Raw genomic sequence first — 17,571 nt, 5'->3', positions numbered from 1 at the left:
TTGCATCAGGCTTTATGTGTTTGGTTGGGAAATTGAACCCTGGTTGTCAGGCTTTGCTAGCAAGTGCAGTTAGCTACTGAGCCATCTCCACAGGCTCTTGACCACCTTTTGTTTTAAACGTTAAAACACTTCATTATTGGGCTCGAGAGATGGCTTAGTGGCTGCAAAGCCAAAGGATCCTGGTTCGATTCTCCAGGACTCACGTAAGCCAGATGCACAAGGGGGCGCGTTTGTCTGGAGTTTGTTTGCAATGGCTGAAGGTCCTGGTGCACCCATTCTCTCTCTCCCTCTCTCTCTCAGATAAATAAATAAATAAAAATAAAGTTGAAAACCTCATTATTATTAGTAACAGGCGATGTTTTTGAAGCAGGCTGCACTCTAGGTTAGGCTGGCTTTGAATCTACCTCAGGTAAAGGAATGCACCATCATGCCCAGTTTTTTTTTTTAATCTTTGCATTTATAATATTTATTTTGCTCATCAATTGAAGCTTATATGTGTAATTCTGCATGAATTGTGTGCCTTTTTACATGTGCTATCCCTATTTTGTTTAAAGGTTTTAGTCTTAAATTTTACCTGATGTCATGTTGCATCTCATCCTGCTTTGTACAAATGTACCATGCTAGGTCTGAAAGGGAGGTGGTATTGTGAGTGACTAGATGTTTTTGTAGACTTAGTTCTCTCAGTAGTTTATGGAGTTCACTGTGTTTTAGTATCTAGAGTTAAATCTGTTGTCATCCTGTTTCCATCATAGGTAATATGTTCTTGCTGTCTGTTGGAAACTGGCCCAGTTTTCTTTTTATCATTACAATTCAGGGGTTTTTCTGTTTTCTAATCAGGATATGTTTGGGTGTATGTTTATATCTCTGCCTTTAACTCCATGTCCTCTTCTAGTATGCAGATTTCTATGTGAGGAAGTGGTGGGGGATATGCTGGTGATTGAACTCGGCGCCCTCAGCACATTAGGCAAGCGCTGTACCACTGAGTTACAGTGTATAAATTTAAATACTTCTTAATTCTAGAGAAATTTTTTTCTGATTCACTACTTCCTTCCATCATGTGATCGTGATTTCTATGTGGAACTCCTACTATGTGCAGATTGGATATACTGAATAAGTCTTCCAAGGTCCATAATTGTTTTCTCATGATAACTGTCCTTTTATATGTATGTTCTGTTTGTTCATGCTTGTTCATTATTTCTTTTTTTCTTTTTGGTTTTTCAAGGTAGGGTCTCCCTCTAGCCCAGGCTCACCTGGAAAATTCACTCTGTAGTCTCAGGGTGGCCTCGAACTCATGGCAATCCTCCTACCTCTGCCTCCCGAATGCTGGGATTAAAGGCGTGTGCCACCACACCCGGCTTGATATTTCTTTATGTTGTTCTTCTAGGCTGTTTAATCATTTTACCTCAGAAGCTCCAGTATGTGTTTGTGTGTACTTGGGTCATTATGTTAGAAAATGCATATTGTTACTCTTGGCTTTTAAGCACCCCATTATTTTTTTCTTTTTTGACAGGGTTTCTTCCCCTCACCATTGTCTTGTTTCACATGGCCTGTATGATCACGATTCTGGTGCATGTTCACCCTTTGGAGAGTTATCCATGGTTTGGCTGTTGTTGCTTTTGGGTTGTCAGTCCTGAGTTCTCTTTGTAGCTTCTCAATGACAGCAATCCTTCGAGTGCTTGAGGAAGCAATTATATCTACTCCTGAGGACTGGAAGACTTTGTCTTCTAGCATTTTCTTTGTTGTTAGGACAGAGTTCAGCTGTTTTATCAACTACTTGGACTCCAAGGCAAAGAGGCTAGGGACTCAATAGAGAGAAGCTTTAGTGATTTTTCTCTCTCAGGTACTTGCTTCCCTGCAGGCCAAGATGGGCCTGTGTTCCTTCTGCATTCACTACTGGAGCTTCTGGAAGCCAGTCTCCTGTGCCTCCTTCAGGAGCGCAGGACTGTGCTTTGCCTCTGTACCCCTCCTGCCCCACCGTCACCAGTGTCTTGCTGCTTCCCTCCACGTCCTCAGATGCTCAGTGACTGGGGAACTGGAGCGCATGGGGTTTGCATTGGAGAGGTTTTGAGTCTGGCTGGCTCCCTCAACTTCCAGAGCAGGTGTATCTTACCCTGGATTATCTAGATCTTTCTACTGAGCTTCAGCCAAGCCTGTGGACCTGTGAAGGTGGGTGTGTCTGTGGTATGCCAGGGAGGCAGTAGGTGAGGTTCTGACACTTGTTGCTGACTGAGGCAAAACTCAGGCCTTGTCTCATGAATCCCAGCTTTAGACCTTCTTGGCTTTGAGCCTATAAAGAAATTCCTCCTTCGTGCTTCAGATTCCGCACGTGTGAAATGACAGGAATTAGGGCACTTGCCTTAACACTTGAATGTTAAATGAGTTAATGTGCCTGAAGTTCAGATCTGCCTGGTTTACATTAAGTACTCATTCTTCCTGTTCATGGTTAGAGTTTTACCAGTATTACTTTGTATCTTGACTATTACCATTACTAATAAAGCCTGTCAGTAGTCATTCATGTTGACAGATGGAGCCACAAATGAGCCTACTTTTTCCTGCTCTTTTGTTAGTTGGCTGCCATTATTGTTACAAATAACACATACACTTCAAATATTTCCATCTTCATTTTCCTCACAGACACAAAATTATTGCACAATGAGATGGAAATCCTTCATAAAAAAATGAAACTGAAAAATAAAAAAGAAACTGAGAGATAAAGGTGCTTGTTATATTGGTTAGCTATTTCTACTAAGATTTTTTTTTTTTTTTTTGGTTTTTCGAGGTAGGGTCTCACTGTTGTCCAGGCTGACCTGGAATTCACTATGGAGTCTCAGGGTGGCCTTGAACTCACGGCAATCCTCCTACCTCTGCCTCCTGAGTGCTGAGATTAAAGGCGTGCGCCACCACGCCCGGCTCTCTACTAAGATTTTTTACCCGGAGTATGGGTCTGAATTATTAATTGTAGCCAGGCATGGTGGTACATGCCTAGATTTTCAACCCTCAGAAGGCTGAGGTAAGAGGATCATGAGTTTGAGGCCAGCTTAGACTATATAGTGAGACCTAGAATTACTGAAATTCTATATTGCTTGACATTACTGTATGCCATCTGGGAGAATTCCTCAGCATATGACACCTCCAGAACAATTTTATTTGGGTTTTTTGTTTATTTACTTTTAGAGGTAGGGTTTCACTTTAGCTCAGGCTGACCTGGAATTCACTATGTAGTCTCAGGGTGGCCTCGAACTCGTGGTGATCCTCTTCTGCCTCCCAAGTGGTGGGATTAAAGGTGTGTGCCATCACACCCAGCCCCAGAACAATTTTAGAACCTCTTCTTCCCCCCCCCTTTTTAAAAAGTGACTTGATTTTTGCCTTTTGCTGTTTCATTTATTTAAAAATTAAGAATTATTACAACCTAGGGCAAAGGATATAGCTTAGTGGTAGAGCATTTGCCTGGCATGAATGAGGCCCTGTGTTCAATTCTCAGCAAAACACGCACATGCTCTTTCTCTCTCTCTCTCACGCACACACACTACTTGCAAGCCAAATTATATTTTTTGACAATAAAATATAATGGGACAAATATTCTGTACTAGGTTTGAAGTAGTTTGAAACTCACCAGACTTAAAGTTTGTTGATTTTTTTTTTCAATTGTAAAATGGAGTTGGAGGGTTTGAAAGAATAACTGGTGGGCAAAGCCGAAGTGAGAGAGAAATGATTTGTAAAAGTCACTTCTTGCATGAAGGAACATTTTTGATCTACACAAAAATTTACTCCTTAAAGGTATGTTTCAGGTAATGAAGGCCAGGATCTTTACACTAGAAAGTACCAGCCAGACGTGGGATCTGGGCCATCTGAGGGCTGTCTCCTGAGTAACAGGCTAAGAAGGGTAGCATGTGTAATGTGCTTGTTCCTATTATTTATTAAGTCTCTTCCCAAAATACAGGAAGGAGGTTTCCTTATACAAATGTGCTTACATGAGCACGTTAGGCACTGAAGAATAAGGTTTTGTTTTAAAACTTTTTATAAATTATTTCATTGTCTTTGAGTTCAGATTCTTATCCATACTTCAGTACCTCATTATATATATCCTTTTTGTTTGTTTGCCTTGATCCCCCTTCACAAAGTAGGCTCAATGGCTTCAACAATAAAATTTTATTTTCTTATAGTTCTGGAAGCTCTGAGTCCAGGATCAAAGAACCAGTGGGTTTGGCTTCTTTTATTTTTTTATTTTTGGTTTTTCAAGGTAGGGTTTTACTGTAGTCCAGGCTGACCTGGAATTCACTATGGAGTCACAGGGTGGCTTCAAACTCACGGTGATCCTCCTACCTCTGCCTCCCAAGTGCTGGGATTAAAGGTGTGCGCCACCGTGCCCTGCTGGTATTCCTGCCTACTCTGTGCTTTTCCAGTCTTTCTGCCCCCTCTCTGCAGTGTTCCCTGAGGCCTGACTGACTGCTGGCCATCTGATTTAGTGTTGAATTCTCTGTAGCTTCTGGATTTTTGCTTTGATAGGTTTTGATTCATCATTGTGTCTGTCACCATCACCCTGGAGGTGGTTGTCAGATAAGCTGTAAGAGCAGTGTTCATGTTGCTGCTTCTTCTACAATTTCTCCTGGGCCCTGGCAGATGTGTTAGAGTTGGCAAGTCTCATAGTGGGTAGTTGACTATCTTTTTGTCTCATCAGTGGATCTTGGCTCTTGTTTCCTCTTCCATCTGTAAGATAAAACAGATTGTCCAACCAAGGGTAAGGTAGCTTGGGTTAAAGGGGGTATGGAGAGTTATTTGAGAGACTTTTTGGTGTGCAAACCCACGTTTTTCCTTCAAAGAACAGTGGGGGCTTCTCTCTGATGTCTGAGTGAGCATGGGAATGTTCAGACAGAGACCATTTGTTTTCCCACAGAGGTTGTGTGCCACTGTTGCACAAGTATGTACTTCTTGTCTGGCTGGTTGATTTCATAGTCTTCAGGGCCCCTGCTTATGCATGTTGGTGACTGTTGTCCTTCAGTGGCTCCCATAGGGCTCTCCAGTAGGCAACTAGTTTCCCCTTTGGTTCTAGCATGGTTCCAATTCCTGTGACCACAGCCTGTGAGTCTTCTTTTAGCTCTGGCAGGTAATCAAGTGTTTTGACAATGGCCTACATTGTTTTGGGGAACCTCATGGGTCTCCCTAGACAACAGCTCACTGTGTGGGGGCAACCCAATCTGGGCCCAGGATATATTGACCAGAGTCCATGGTTTTAGTAGGGTTAAGCTTTTTCCACCTTGTGTGTGGACTGTTCTCCCACCCTCCTTTATTAGTGGTTATATCTTGTAGAATGCTGGGCAAAATGATGGTTTCTATGAAGCTGATTCATGTTGTCTTAGTTTTTTTTTTAATTTTATTTTTTGTTTTTGTTTTTGTTTTTGTTTTTGGTTTTTTGAGGTTGGGTCTCGCTCTAGCCCTGGCTTACCTGGAATTCACACTATGTAGTCTCAGGGTAGCCTCAAGCTCATGGCAGTCCTCCTACTGATGCCTCCCAAGTGCTGAGATGAAAGGTGTGCACCACCATGCCTGGCCTGTCTTAACTTTTGTATAAATCCCTCCCCACCCCCGCTGCCCCCTTTCCCTCATAGCTCCTCTTACGCCCTGTATTTGTCCTTCCCTTAACTTAACAGGTAACTAACTCCTGCTCTCCTCTCTCGCTGTGTCTTGTCTTTGCTGGTCTCATTAAATGAGTAGTTTTTGAGGAAGAGTTAGTAGTAATGATTATATCCTTAGAAGCTAGTTATTTCTGTTTCTTAGTTAATTCTGTTTTGAGTCAAGTGTAGTACACTAATTTAGATTGTCAAGTCTTTGCTATATTTCATTATTTCACTAAGTTTAAGAGAAAGTGGATTCATTTTGGGATCCAATTCAAAGAGGATCTACTGTGCTTATTTTTCTACAATTACAGAAAAAAATTTTTTTTTACATTAAAACAGTCTCATAATAACTTTGGATTAAAAATATTGTGGATTTTTTGGTATGTGCAAGTGTGTGTGTGTGTGTGTGTGAGTGTGTGTGAGTGCAGGTACATGTTCCATGACATGTGGGGTCAGAGGACAACTTAGCTCACTCCTCTGCCTCCCTGCCTCATCTGAGGGGGGTTTCTCACTCTGGACTCTTGCTGGGCTGTTACTCTTTGCACTTACTGTCCGCTTCCAGGAATGTCTCCAGTCTCCACCTCCCGTCCTGCAGTCAGGGTCAGCTTTGGCAAGCTGGGGTTTCAGAAGGCTTCCACGGTGCCTTCAGGGCCTGGGGATCCAGCCTCAGTGCTCCAGCGCAAGCAGCGGGCACTTTATCCACTAAGCCATCTCCTCAGCTCTGTCACTTTGGATCTTCAAACCTTCATAGTGACAGCTTTTTTTTTTTTTTTTTTTTTTTAAGACAACACACAACTATATAGTCATTTCTGTTTGTGTCATAGCAGACATTTGATCATGGGGAAGAACAGAAAGGAAGATAGCATTAGCTTTGGAGTGACGGTGATGCCAGCCTCTCTTCGGTTCTACTGTAGGTGTGGTGGGATTGGTTTGGCCTCCTCTCTCCCTCCAGTTGTAGTTACTTGTCTTTTACATGCACTTACTTTTCTTGGCGCTCATCATACAAAGATGAAATTGAATCTTTCTCTTAAAAGGAAATATTTTACCTGTCAAGGATGTGTAACACTGTTGTTAGGAGCCACTGGACACATAGTAGGTCTGCCTGTTGAATGGTCAAGAGTGCTGAGATGCTTTTTGCTTGGTTTTTAGCAACAACAGAAAGATTTTATATTTGTTCTTTTCGTGGTATACGTATATAGTTGTTGCTCACAAAAGCATAATTTCCTTTCGTTCATGTATATATATATTTCTAAACTGTCTAATAAGATCTTTATTTAGTGTCACATTTATTTTACAAAGGGTAGATGCTTATTTTAGCAATAATTTGTCATTAAAATTATGTCAAAATGTCTTAAAATGTTGTTGAAACTGTAAACAAACTCATAACACACACAGAGCTAATTATGGATGCCATCTGTTTATTTTTACTCAGCTTTTTTTTTTTCAGACCATGGCATTGTCTGCTTTTGTATGATAAGCTTGAAGATTATTGTTGTGACTAAGTCCTGTCCTTCAATTAGTGCAGTAGAAAACGGGAAGATAATTTATTTGTTCACTGACCTTCTCTTGTGTCCATGTATGAAATGTGACATGTCATGATAAGAAACTACTGTGACATACACTTGGAACTTAAGTTTTACTAGGAAAAAATTAGTATCAAAGTAGTAGGTATGGGGCTGGAGAGATGGCTTAGCGGTTAAGCGCTTGCCTGTGAAGCCTAAGGACCCCAGTTCGAGGCTCGGTTCCCCAGGTCCCATGTTAGCCAGATGCACAAGGGGGCGCACGCATCTGGAGTTCGTTTGCAGAGGCTGGAAGCCCTGGCGCGCCCATTCTCTCTCTCTCCCTCTATCTGTCTTTCTCTCTGTGTCTGTCGCTCTCAAATAAATAAATAAATAAAAATTATTAAAAAAAAAAAAGTAGTAGGTATGACCAAGCTTTACTGAAAAATTTAAAGTGTATTCAAGGTTTTCAACAGAAGACTAAACTTGCTTTTTTGGTTCTCTAAGTAGCTTTAAGTCAGTTTAGGGATTCGTAAACGATCAGTCAAGTTACAGTGGTATGTGTATGATCACGTGCGTGCATCTCAGTTGCATGTTCTTGCACCAGTCCATCCTGTGTGCCAGTGGGGAAGGCTGGCTCCTCTCACGACAGCATCAGCCGGACTACTTACCAGCAATTTGCTGAGAGCGCAGTGATTTCCCTAGCCCCCTTCGCTGTTGTGCGTGCTAAGCACTGCCCAGCCAGTCTGGAGGGAAAGCAACCTGAAGGGCCCATCTGCTGCTTTCTGCTACACTGCATTGATGCGAGCGTGCACTGGCCTAGCTGCTTGTCAGGACAGGTTAGTGAAAGCATGCGAGTGGCGAGACTCAGGCTAGACTGGCGCTTTAGAAAATGAGATGCTACAGTGCCCTTGCCGCGCGAAGTGTGGTAGAATAGGTGGATTTTTCAGTCATGTTGAAAAATATGGCAAAATAAGAGTTTGTTTCTGCTGAGATCCAGCTTCAGTTAAAATTGTTACATGTTGTTGGACCCAAAGGAAACCAAAAACCGAAGTAATACAGATAGTTTACCAACATGTTTTAGACAGTGTTTGCACCATAATCTGTGTACCATGCTGTGGTTACCCTTTTGTTTATGTACCGCACTGATGGTTTTTAGTTAAAGAATTTCTAAATGGTACACTTAATTGACCTCATTTAACCCAGAAACTTTGGGATTTTTTTTTCTTGTTTCTACACATTTATTTGCTTCTTTTCCCCCTTCTAACTGTAAGATCTTGGCTCTGCAGGTTGAGCATCCTGTCACAGAATGCATCACTGGCCTGGACTTAGTCCAAGAAATGATTCGTGTTGCTAAGGGTTACCCTCTCAGGCACAAGCAAGCGGATATCCCCCTCAATGGCTGGGCGGTTGAATGTCGTGTTTATGCTGAGGTAAATGCATGGTGTTGGGAGGCAGAGAGAGAGTGGTTGAGTTCAAGTCAGGAATGCTGTGATGTGACTTAACATCAAAAGTTAGGTTTAATAACCTGCAGTTAAAATGGAAGTAAACTAGATCATTTTGACCTAACTCAAAATAATTTTAAAGAATTTATTCAGTTAATTCTACTATATTTATGGATGGGAAAGTTATTGCTAGTATGTTAAGAAGCAAAAAAGCATTGACTATTCTTGAGCTTGTTTTGACCTTGGCTTTTGTTTTGTTTGCTTTTTCTTTGGTAACAAACTACATTAGTACAAATACTGTCATTTGTTTCTTTGAATTTTTTGTTCTGTGCTGTTTTTTGTTTTTATTTTCAGGTAGAATCTCCTTCTAGTCAAGGATGATCTGAAACTCACTCTTTAGCCCCAGGCTAGCCTCAAACTCACAGGGATCCATCTACCTCTGCCTTCTCAGTGTTGGTATTAAAGGCCTGTGCCATGACACCTGTTTTTTTATTTTTCCCCCTGTGTAGTTTTTAGGAACACCTAACCTTGGTACTTGTTAAATGTTTGATAGTTAACTAACTTTTTCCAACTTTTTGTTTTCTAATTTTGTTTTTCTATGGATACATGAAAGTAATACCAAAATTTAAATTGCAAAGCTTTTGGTAAAACATGTTTGATTTATAATTTTAATTATGGGTTTTACTTAGTCTTCGTTCAGTGGTTTTATATTATTATAGAACTATACAAATCTGATAACAACACCCAATATCTGAAGATTATTTTTCTAACAATTCAAACACAAATGCAGTGTAGCCTTTATACTGTTTTTTATTTTTTGTTGTTGTGGTGGTGGTTTCAAGGTAGGGTCTCACTCTAGCCAGGCTGACCTGGAATTCACTATGTAATTTCAGGCTGGTCTTGAACTCACAGTGTTCTTCCTACCTCTGCCTACTGAGTGCTAGGATTAAAGGCATGCACCACCACACCTGACTTCATTTTTTATCTTTATTCATCAAAAATTCTTGTTACTGTAAAAAGCAAACCAGTAGTACTGTTAAGTACTTACTACAAGGTGCTTTGACAAGTCTCTCCAATAGCTCAGAAACATGTTTGTTACAGTACCGCTGCACTTGCTCTTCATGGTGTGTGAAGTGGTGTGCTTTTTATAACACCAATCATATTATTGATTCTGTGCTATATGATATTTACAAATGGAATATGTATCTAGAAGTGTGTGCAGTTTCTCTGGGTCTTTTCTCAAAGAACCCAGATTCTTAGTTTTACCATATGTGAGCTGTTTTCAGAAGTAAGAAAAACAAATATCTTTGGTGCAGCACATTTGTTGTTCTGAACTTGAGTATGTTTTGATGTAGAGCCTGGATTATTTTATTTTTGCCTTAGGCATTCTAAGAAGTTATATAAAAAGTTGGGATTTTACCAATTTCAATAAAGTATGATCGAGGTCAGGCAAAATTCTGCTTGCAGCTCTGTTTGATTTTAAATATACTCCTAAGTAGTCTAAAGGACAAGACAGTGATCTTCTGAAATCTGTGCTTGGCTAAATACCGCATGTTAAAAGTCAGCCTCGTAAATGCTTCTTCCTCGCACTTCACTTCATTTGTGCTGATTTATATTTCAAAGACTGCTTCCTTCCCTTTGATCTTTCAGGACCCCTACAAGTCCTTTGGCTTACCATCTATTGGGAGATTGTCTCAGTACCAAGAACCAACACATCTACCTGGTGTAAGTCATTAAGTTGTTACACCAACTGAGGGGCTGAAATTGTGATTTATGTTGTACTTTTAAGTTGAAGTATGTCAGCGCCAAAGGGTGTAAATTGAGGGGCAAGGGAAATTCATGAAGAATCAGTTTTTGTGTTTGAAAAAATTTTGCACTTTATGGAAATGTGAAGAAATGTCAGAATCCATTTGACAGGGTAAATTCAGAGACATCTAATGATATAAATGATAATTTTCACTGTTTCTAATTCTTTACAAAACTTTAATGGAAAAGATTATGGAATCCTAAGAATGGGAGCTGACTTTTTGTGATAAAAATTTAATCTTTTCAATAAATCCAATGTAGCTGTCTAGTCAGATGTTAAGAAACCCAAGCACGAAATCAGTTCATTAACTGGACCAGATTAAGGAGAATGAGGTGTGCCGCATTCTACTCATTGTGCCCAAGCTTAAGAAATACATGTTATATCTGTTAAGAAAAAGTGGACTGTGTTTACTTTATTCCATAGTTGTTCTGTATCTAGTAACTGTCTTTTCAGTAGTTACGTTGCATAAAAAGAACAAGGACATATTCTTGCTCTTAATGAAGGTAATAAGTGCACATATAGATGACACCATGTTAGCTCGTGGTGACAAGGCTGTAACCATTTGTGAATATGATTATTCAGTTTGATTACTGGTAAGAGGATGGTGAAAGATTACAGGAAGATTTCTAAATTTGAAGATGTTATTGAATATATGATTTATTTCACTTTTTAAATTGTTTTTGTCCATGTGCTTTCTAAAGGGACTTGACCCTTTCTAAGCTTGGAGACTCCATGCTGTGTTCAAAGCCTGAAGGCAGAAAAAAAATTGTTAAGATTTAACAGGCATTATGTGACATTAAATAGCAGATGAGAAAACACGTTTCATTGGGACATATCTAAACACTTTTTTAATCAAACAGAAAAGTATTAAATAAGAATCCGTAACAATTCCTCTAGTTGTTAGAAGTTTTCACCATGTTGTAATAGCTAACAGAATGTCAAACATTTTGCCCTCTCAAGTTTTTGCAATTTGCAATTTTCAAACGTGAGACCTGTTGAAAGTACAAGTGATAATGGACAAACTATACCCCCTACAGTCTTTGTCCCACCAAATCTTTCTTCAATTAATGCTGCAGCAGGAGTTTTGTTTAATAACATTTGCAGTTGTGAGCCATCCATAGAAAGAAAAAACAATTAAAATGCCTTAAATGTTCTGCTTACTGCTGTTATTTGCTTGTGTGAATGTTGCATGTCAGCTAAATGGACCAAGGAATAGATAAAGTGATTGGGGGCAGGAGAGTGTGCACTAAGCTCTGTCTATCATTATTGCTGGGAGCAATCAAATTGATGTCAGCAGGACAGTAGATGCGTTGACAGCTGTAATTATGGATCTCCATGGTGATCACTTTTGGCCTGTCATAGAAGCCCACGAGTCCCTTCCCTTGGAAGCATTTAATCAGATTGTGCTGTCACTTGTCAGGTAGACATGGCGGGCTGGGAGTTGTGCTTAGGGGGAGAGGTGAATTGAGAATGAACGCTGGGAGCCGTCTGATAGTTTCCAGGGTCCGCTGTTAAGACTGAAGCAAGAAATTTTAATTATGCGAGAGGCTTCCTAGAAGCTCATACAAAGGTGCTGGTGTTTACATTGTGGTCCTTGGTGATGGTTTTTGCCTCCTTGCCTTCTTAAAGCCCCATCGGTCAGTTTAACTTGGGAAGCCATTTTGGCTCTTACTATTTTTTGGGGGGAGGGTCACAAAAGCACATACTTGAGAGTTAAGTTGTAGTTTGTTGCCTTCTGCATACATCTTGAGACATGAAATATTGATGACAAAGATGAAGAGTTTCTTTATTTTTATTATTTATGTATGTATTTTGTTTTTTCCAGGTAGGGTCTCAGTCTAGTCCAGGCTGACCTGGAATTCACTATGGAGTCTCAGGGTGGCCTCGAACTCACGGTGATCCTCCTACCTCTGCCTCTCGAATGCTGGGATTAAAAGGGTGTGTGACCACACCCAGTTTTCTTTTTGCTTTTTGTTAATCATTTTTTGTAGATTTAGCTTTTGAACATTTTGTTCTGCTTAGAACTTTGCCTCCAGTTCCATTGACTTTAATCCTAAAGTGGTTGGTGTAAAGTTGCAAGGCCTTTGTTTCCATGGAGGAATGAGCACTTACTTCGTTTGCATTTATTTGCTTGTTAGAAATTTGAACATATAGTTGACTGTCATTAGCAACATGTGCATAAACAGTAAGCTTGAGATCAGGACTTTCATGCTTTGTTCCACCTTTAAATTGGAAGGTTGATTTGTTTGTATGTGTTGATTACAAATAATACATTTTGATTTTCCCCTGCGTGTTGTCATGAAAACCACTGTAGAGAAGACTCCATGTCATCTTCAGACACTTTGGGGTATAAGTGTCCACTTTTTTCTTTAAAAATATGGTATGTTTTTTGGAATCATAATTTTAGTAAATAACAAAGACATAGTTCTACCCAGGAGCTCTAGGTTACTTAGCTTGTATGGTGGTATTTGCAAGGTAATGAGAAATTTAAGTGACCAATTATCAGAGACTATAACTGCCTATGTTATTTTACCAGTGGGTTGGAATCAGGTTTTTACTGAATTTGTGTCAGTTTCTAGAGCAAATGATACGATGCACTTGTACTCAAAAGCTTTAGACCTTAGTCCAGCCTCTGTTTTTTTTTTGGGGGGGGAGCAGTTTCTGAGGTAGGGTCTCACTCTAGCTTAGGCAGACGGTAGTCTCAGGGTGGCCTCACACTCATGGTGATCCCCCTACCTCTGTCTCTGGTGTGCTGGGATTAAAGGGGTGCACCGCCATGCCTGGCTCTCTAGCCTCTGTTTAAGCACAGCTTTAGCAATGAGCTATGATTTTTTTTTTTTTTTTTTTTTTTTTTACATTGGTAAGTTGTTCAAGTTATCACTTAAACTTTTTGGTACTAAAGTTAAGAAGATGAAAGTGCCTAAGTCCCTTTTCTGTCATATCACCTGATTACTAGTGGCCATTTTGGGGCTGTTTAAGTGTTGGGAGAAGAAAGACTGTCAGCTTCCTGTTTTTGAACATCATGTTAATTCTTCCCTTGTTTTAATCAGCACTGACTTTCACAGAATTTAGTTTGTCTTGAAGTATGTTTTTAGGAAATAAAGGCAAGTATATTTTGTAGGGATATTAAGTGGCTTTCCCTTAAAATTAAGATCTTCCTACAGGAATGTGAATACATGTATCCATATTTGTGTGTGTATGTGTGTGTGGTGTGCTGTGTGTGTTTGCAAACACAGAATTGAAAGCCCTCTGGGTGTGTTATGATGTTCTCTTTTAAACCCTTACAAAGAGAATAATAGTGGTGCGATTTTTTTTAAAAGAGAATAAAACTGGCTTATCTTTTGATGTCACTCTGTAATAAAGTCATCATCATACCCTCATGCAGATATTCTAGACAAGAGGTTCTACATGTGGTCCCTTGGTAATTGCCTAAATTAAAATATTAAAGGCCTAACAGCCGCTGAGTTGACCTTTTCCAGCCTTGCCTCAGACAGATGAGCTGCTGTTTCTTAGGAAGGCTTCTTCCCACAGGTGATGAGCTGCCTTGTCCCTCTTCTCTTTCCACCCCTTTACAATGTGGAGCATCGAAGTCCTGCTGTTACAGCAGCTTCCATTAAATCCCTCCATCCTCGAGACCCCTACAATTTGCCTGACTGCAGCCTAAAGTAGTTTGATTATTTTTTAAATACTTCAGATTCTAAAACTTAGTCACAATAATTTCATAAATATTGTGTCCTTCGCAACTGCTCATTTTCAAAGTTTTACATAGCTAACCTCTGTGCCTTAATGCTGATATCAAACTGGGAGATGAAAACAAGATTCACTGATGTACTCACTAACTTGTTGGCTGGTTAACAGCAATCAGGCTCTTCAAAAGAATATTTTTGGACTGGTGCTATTCTCTCCCCTGCCCCTGCTATTAAAATTGTAAAATCAGAACTCTAATTGGAGCTGCTGCCCTTGTGAAGCACAGCCATGGGAAAAGCTGTGTAAACAGTAAAGTCTCCAGGGACTAACAGTAACAGAAAAAAAAATATTTCCCAGTCAAGAGAGTGAGGCAAAGAAGGAAAGTGTTGCAGACATGTTAGGCTGACCCCGGTTCTGCGGCACAGCGACGGTGCTGGCCTCCCTGTGCTCCCCAGGGGAGCCGTGGGGAGGGGTCTCTAGAAGGGGCACCATCAGCCCGCATAGACCTAGGAGGAGGGACACAATGAAATTTGTTATTTCTCTGTGCCCACCCCATCTTTGCCATTTCTTAGTTCCGTCATTTAGTGGGAAGGTAGAAATGGTATGTTGCAGTGCATATGCACGGATGAAAGATAGTGCTGTGTGGGTTTGAGTTGTCTCCTGTTTTCAGATGCTGGTATCCATTTGAGATTGAACGCTACTGTCTGTTTTGAACATGGAAAAACTATTTGTGGTTAAACGAAAAAGCAAACCGAAACTGCTCAATATGAAGTTATTTACTTTTTTTTTTAACCCTTTTCTCTTTCAGGTTCGGGTTGACAGTGGTATCCAGCCGGGAAGTGATATCAGCATTTATTATGACCCTATGATCTCAAAAGTTAGTTCTATTTCTTAATGGCTTCTAAACAATGCACATGTTGTGTTCTCAAGTCTGAAATTGCGCTTTGGCCTGAATCAGGTGCTATAATTAAATAAATAATTATGCACTGAGGTAAAAGTGAAGAGTATAGTTGATTTCTTTCTTCTGAGAAATTGAAGGTCCCATTCGATTGCAAGTTTCCCTTCTCCCCAACCAAATCACATGACTACCATCGCCACGGCTCCTGTGAGCATGTGAAACCCTTCCCCACCTAAACAACAGCACCTCCACCTCATTCCAATGACCAGGAATCAGGTTGGTCTTTTGCCGTTTCTGAAATTTGCCAAAGATGTCAATGTTAGTGGCAGATGTGATTAAGAAGTCGCACTGGGGCTCAAGAGATGGCTTAGCGGCCAAGGCGCATGCCTGCAAAGTTTAAGGACCCAGGTTCCATTCTCCAGGTCCCACAAAAGCCAGAGGCATATGGTGGCTCATGCTTCTGGAGTTCGTTTGCAGTGGCTAGGGGCCCTGACATACCCATTCCTCTCTGTCTCTCATAAATTAAAAAAAAATTTAAACAAGAAGAAGTTGCACTGATGTAGGTAGTACTTGTGAAATTTCTTTGACTTTTAGGTTTTGTAAATTGCAACTTCAGTAGATTTGTTTTCTTTTTAACTTTGTGAGCGTGTGCGTGCGGAGGTCGGGGACAACCTCTGAGTGTTAGCGCTCTCTTGGCACCTTGTTTTTGAGACGGCGTCTCCTGTTCTCTTTCTTGCCGCGCACTGGAAGGCCAGCCTAGCTGGCTCACAGGCTTTAGGCTCTCTTGGCCCTGCCTCCCATTGCTGGGGTCATGTTGGAATCATAAATGGGTGTGTCACTTTGCATCTGGCTGTACATGGATACTAGGAGTGAAACTTGGGTTAGCAGGCTTGAAGAGCTACTGAGTCACCTCCTCAGCCCCGTCATTAAGCTTTGCTGTTTGGTCAGTGGTGGCTTTAGCAGCCTGTGGCTGGAACCCAGGGCCTGGTAATGCACCAGGCAGTCTCTATGACTGAGGGCTTCCAGCCTAAGTTTTATATAAGACATGAGTCTGTCATTCTGTCCTTTTCAACTTTATAGATTAAGCAAATAGTTTTCTTTAAGATTTTTAGTCTTTATCATGTACTTAGAAGGTGCAGCATGGAACATGGGTTATTTTGAAATTCTTACATATCATTATTGTATTGTATCTAAAGAGATGATTGGTTATGCCAATGTGTCTGGTAAAAGTATAAACCTGATATATTAAAGTCTTTGCTAGCAGAGCGTGGTGGTACATGCCTTTAATCCCAGTACTTGGGAGGCAGAGGTAGGAGGATTACAAAGAGTTAAAGGCTACCCTGAGACTGCATAGTGAATTCTACATCAGTCTGGGCTAGAATGAGACCCTGCCTTGAAAATAACATCAGAAGTCTTTGCAAGTAGATATTATTTAATTTTTATAGTTAGAAACAATAGATTAAACAATCACATACTGTCCATATGTACCAATGTGTAAAATATTGTTTAAATAATTAACTAATAATGAATAAGTAATAAATCATCAATCAATTAAAAAATATTTTTAGTCTTTAAAATATTAACACATTTTGTAAAATATTGCAGCAGTTTAAACTGGATTTTATTTGAAAATTGTGTTTCTGAAATGTGAGATTTATGTTGGGGACTATTTTTTCTTTTTCTTCTCTTCTCTTCTCTTCTCTTCTCTTCTCTTCTCTTCTCTTCTCTTCTCTTCTCTTCTCTTCTCTTCTCTTCTCTGCTCTGCTCTGCTCTGCTCTGCTCTGCTCTGCTCTGCTCTTCTCATCTCTTCTCATCTCTTCTCATCTCTTCTCTTCTCATCTCTTCTCATCTCTTCTCACCTCTGCTCTCCTCCCCTCCCCTCCCCTCCCCTCCCCTCCCCTCCCCTCCCCTCCCCTCCCCTCCCCTCCCCTTTTCTTCCCTCTTCTCGGTTTTTCTAGAAAGGGTCTCATTCTAGCTCAGGCTGACCTGGAATTCACTATGAAGTCTCAGGGTGGACTCAAACTCAGGACAATCCACCTACCTCTGCCTCCCAAGTGCTGAGATTAAAGGCGTGCGCCACCACACCCGGCTCTAAGGACTAATTTCTTAATTCTGTTTCTCAAGGTAGTTTTCCCCACATATACTTTCTTTTCAAAGTTTTGTTTTTGTGCTAAGGATCTATCTCAGACCTACCTTAGGCAGGGGCTCCCCTGCTGAGCTGCATCCCTGGCCAGCAGGGCACTTTCTTATGCCATTCTCCCTCCTTTCCTTCCTCCCTTCTTCCCACCCTCCCTCCCTTCTTTCCTTCACCCCTTCTCTCTCTCTTTCCCTTCCTCACCCCCACCTGCATTTGTTTGTTTGAGGCAGGGTCTTACTCTAGGCTGACCTGGTCTGGAATTCACTCTGTAGCCCAGATTGGCTTTGAACTCAGGGCAATCCTTTTACCTTAGTCTCTTGAGTGCTCGGATTGCAAATATGAGCCACTCCACAGGGCTTCTACTTGTTTTTTATACTAATGTTGTTAAAATGAACCTTGCTTATTACAGAAACACTCTGACTTAAAAGCAAAAATAGATAAAATAGCATAAATTGATTTTTAAAAAATGGCTATGATTCCCTT

The 17,571-nt window shown here is 40.6% G+C and overlaps 1 protein-coding gene across 2 annotated transcripts in view; it reads left to right on the top strand.

Moving 5' to 3' along the window:
• The window catches only part of Pcca (propionyl-CoA carboxylase subunit alpha), a 339,901-nt gene that overhangs the window by 138,799 nt on the left and 183,531 nt on the right, over nucleotides 1-17,571 (top strand). For both annotated transcript variants that reach the window (XM_045144878.1, XM_004663385.2), the window contains exons 13-15: nucleotides 8,404-8,547; nucleotides 10,210-10,284; nucleotides 14,862-14,930. In XM_045144878.1, coding sequence (XP_045000813.1) covers nucleotides 8,404-8,547; nucleotides 10,210-10,284; nucleotides 14,862-14,930 — 288 coding nt within the window. The remainder of the gene's footprint in view (nucleotides 1-8,403; nucleotides 8,548-10,209; nucleotides 10,285-14,861; nucleotides 14,931-17,571) is intronic.

Source organism: Jaculus jaculus, chromosome 3 (genome assembly GCF_020740685.1).
Source record: "Jaculus jaculus isolate mJacJac1 chromosome 3, mJacJac1.mat.Y.cur, whole genome shotgun sequence".
Taxonomy (NCBI): Eukaryota; Metazoa; Chordata; class Mammalia; order Rodentia; family Dipodidae; genus Jaculus; species Jaculus jaculus.
This window is presented reverse-complemented; position numbering and strand designations above follow the sequence as displayed.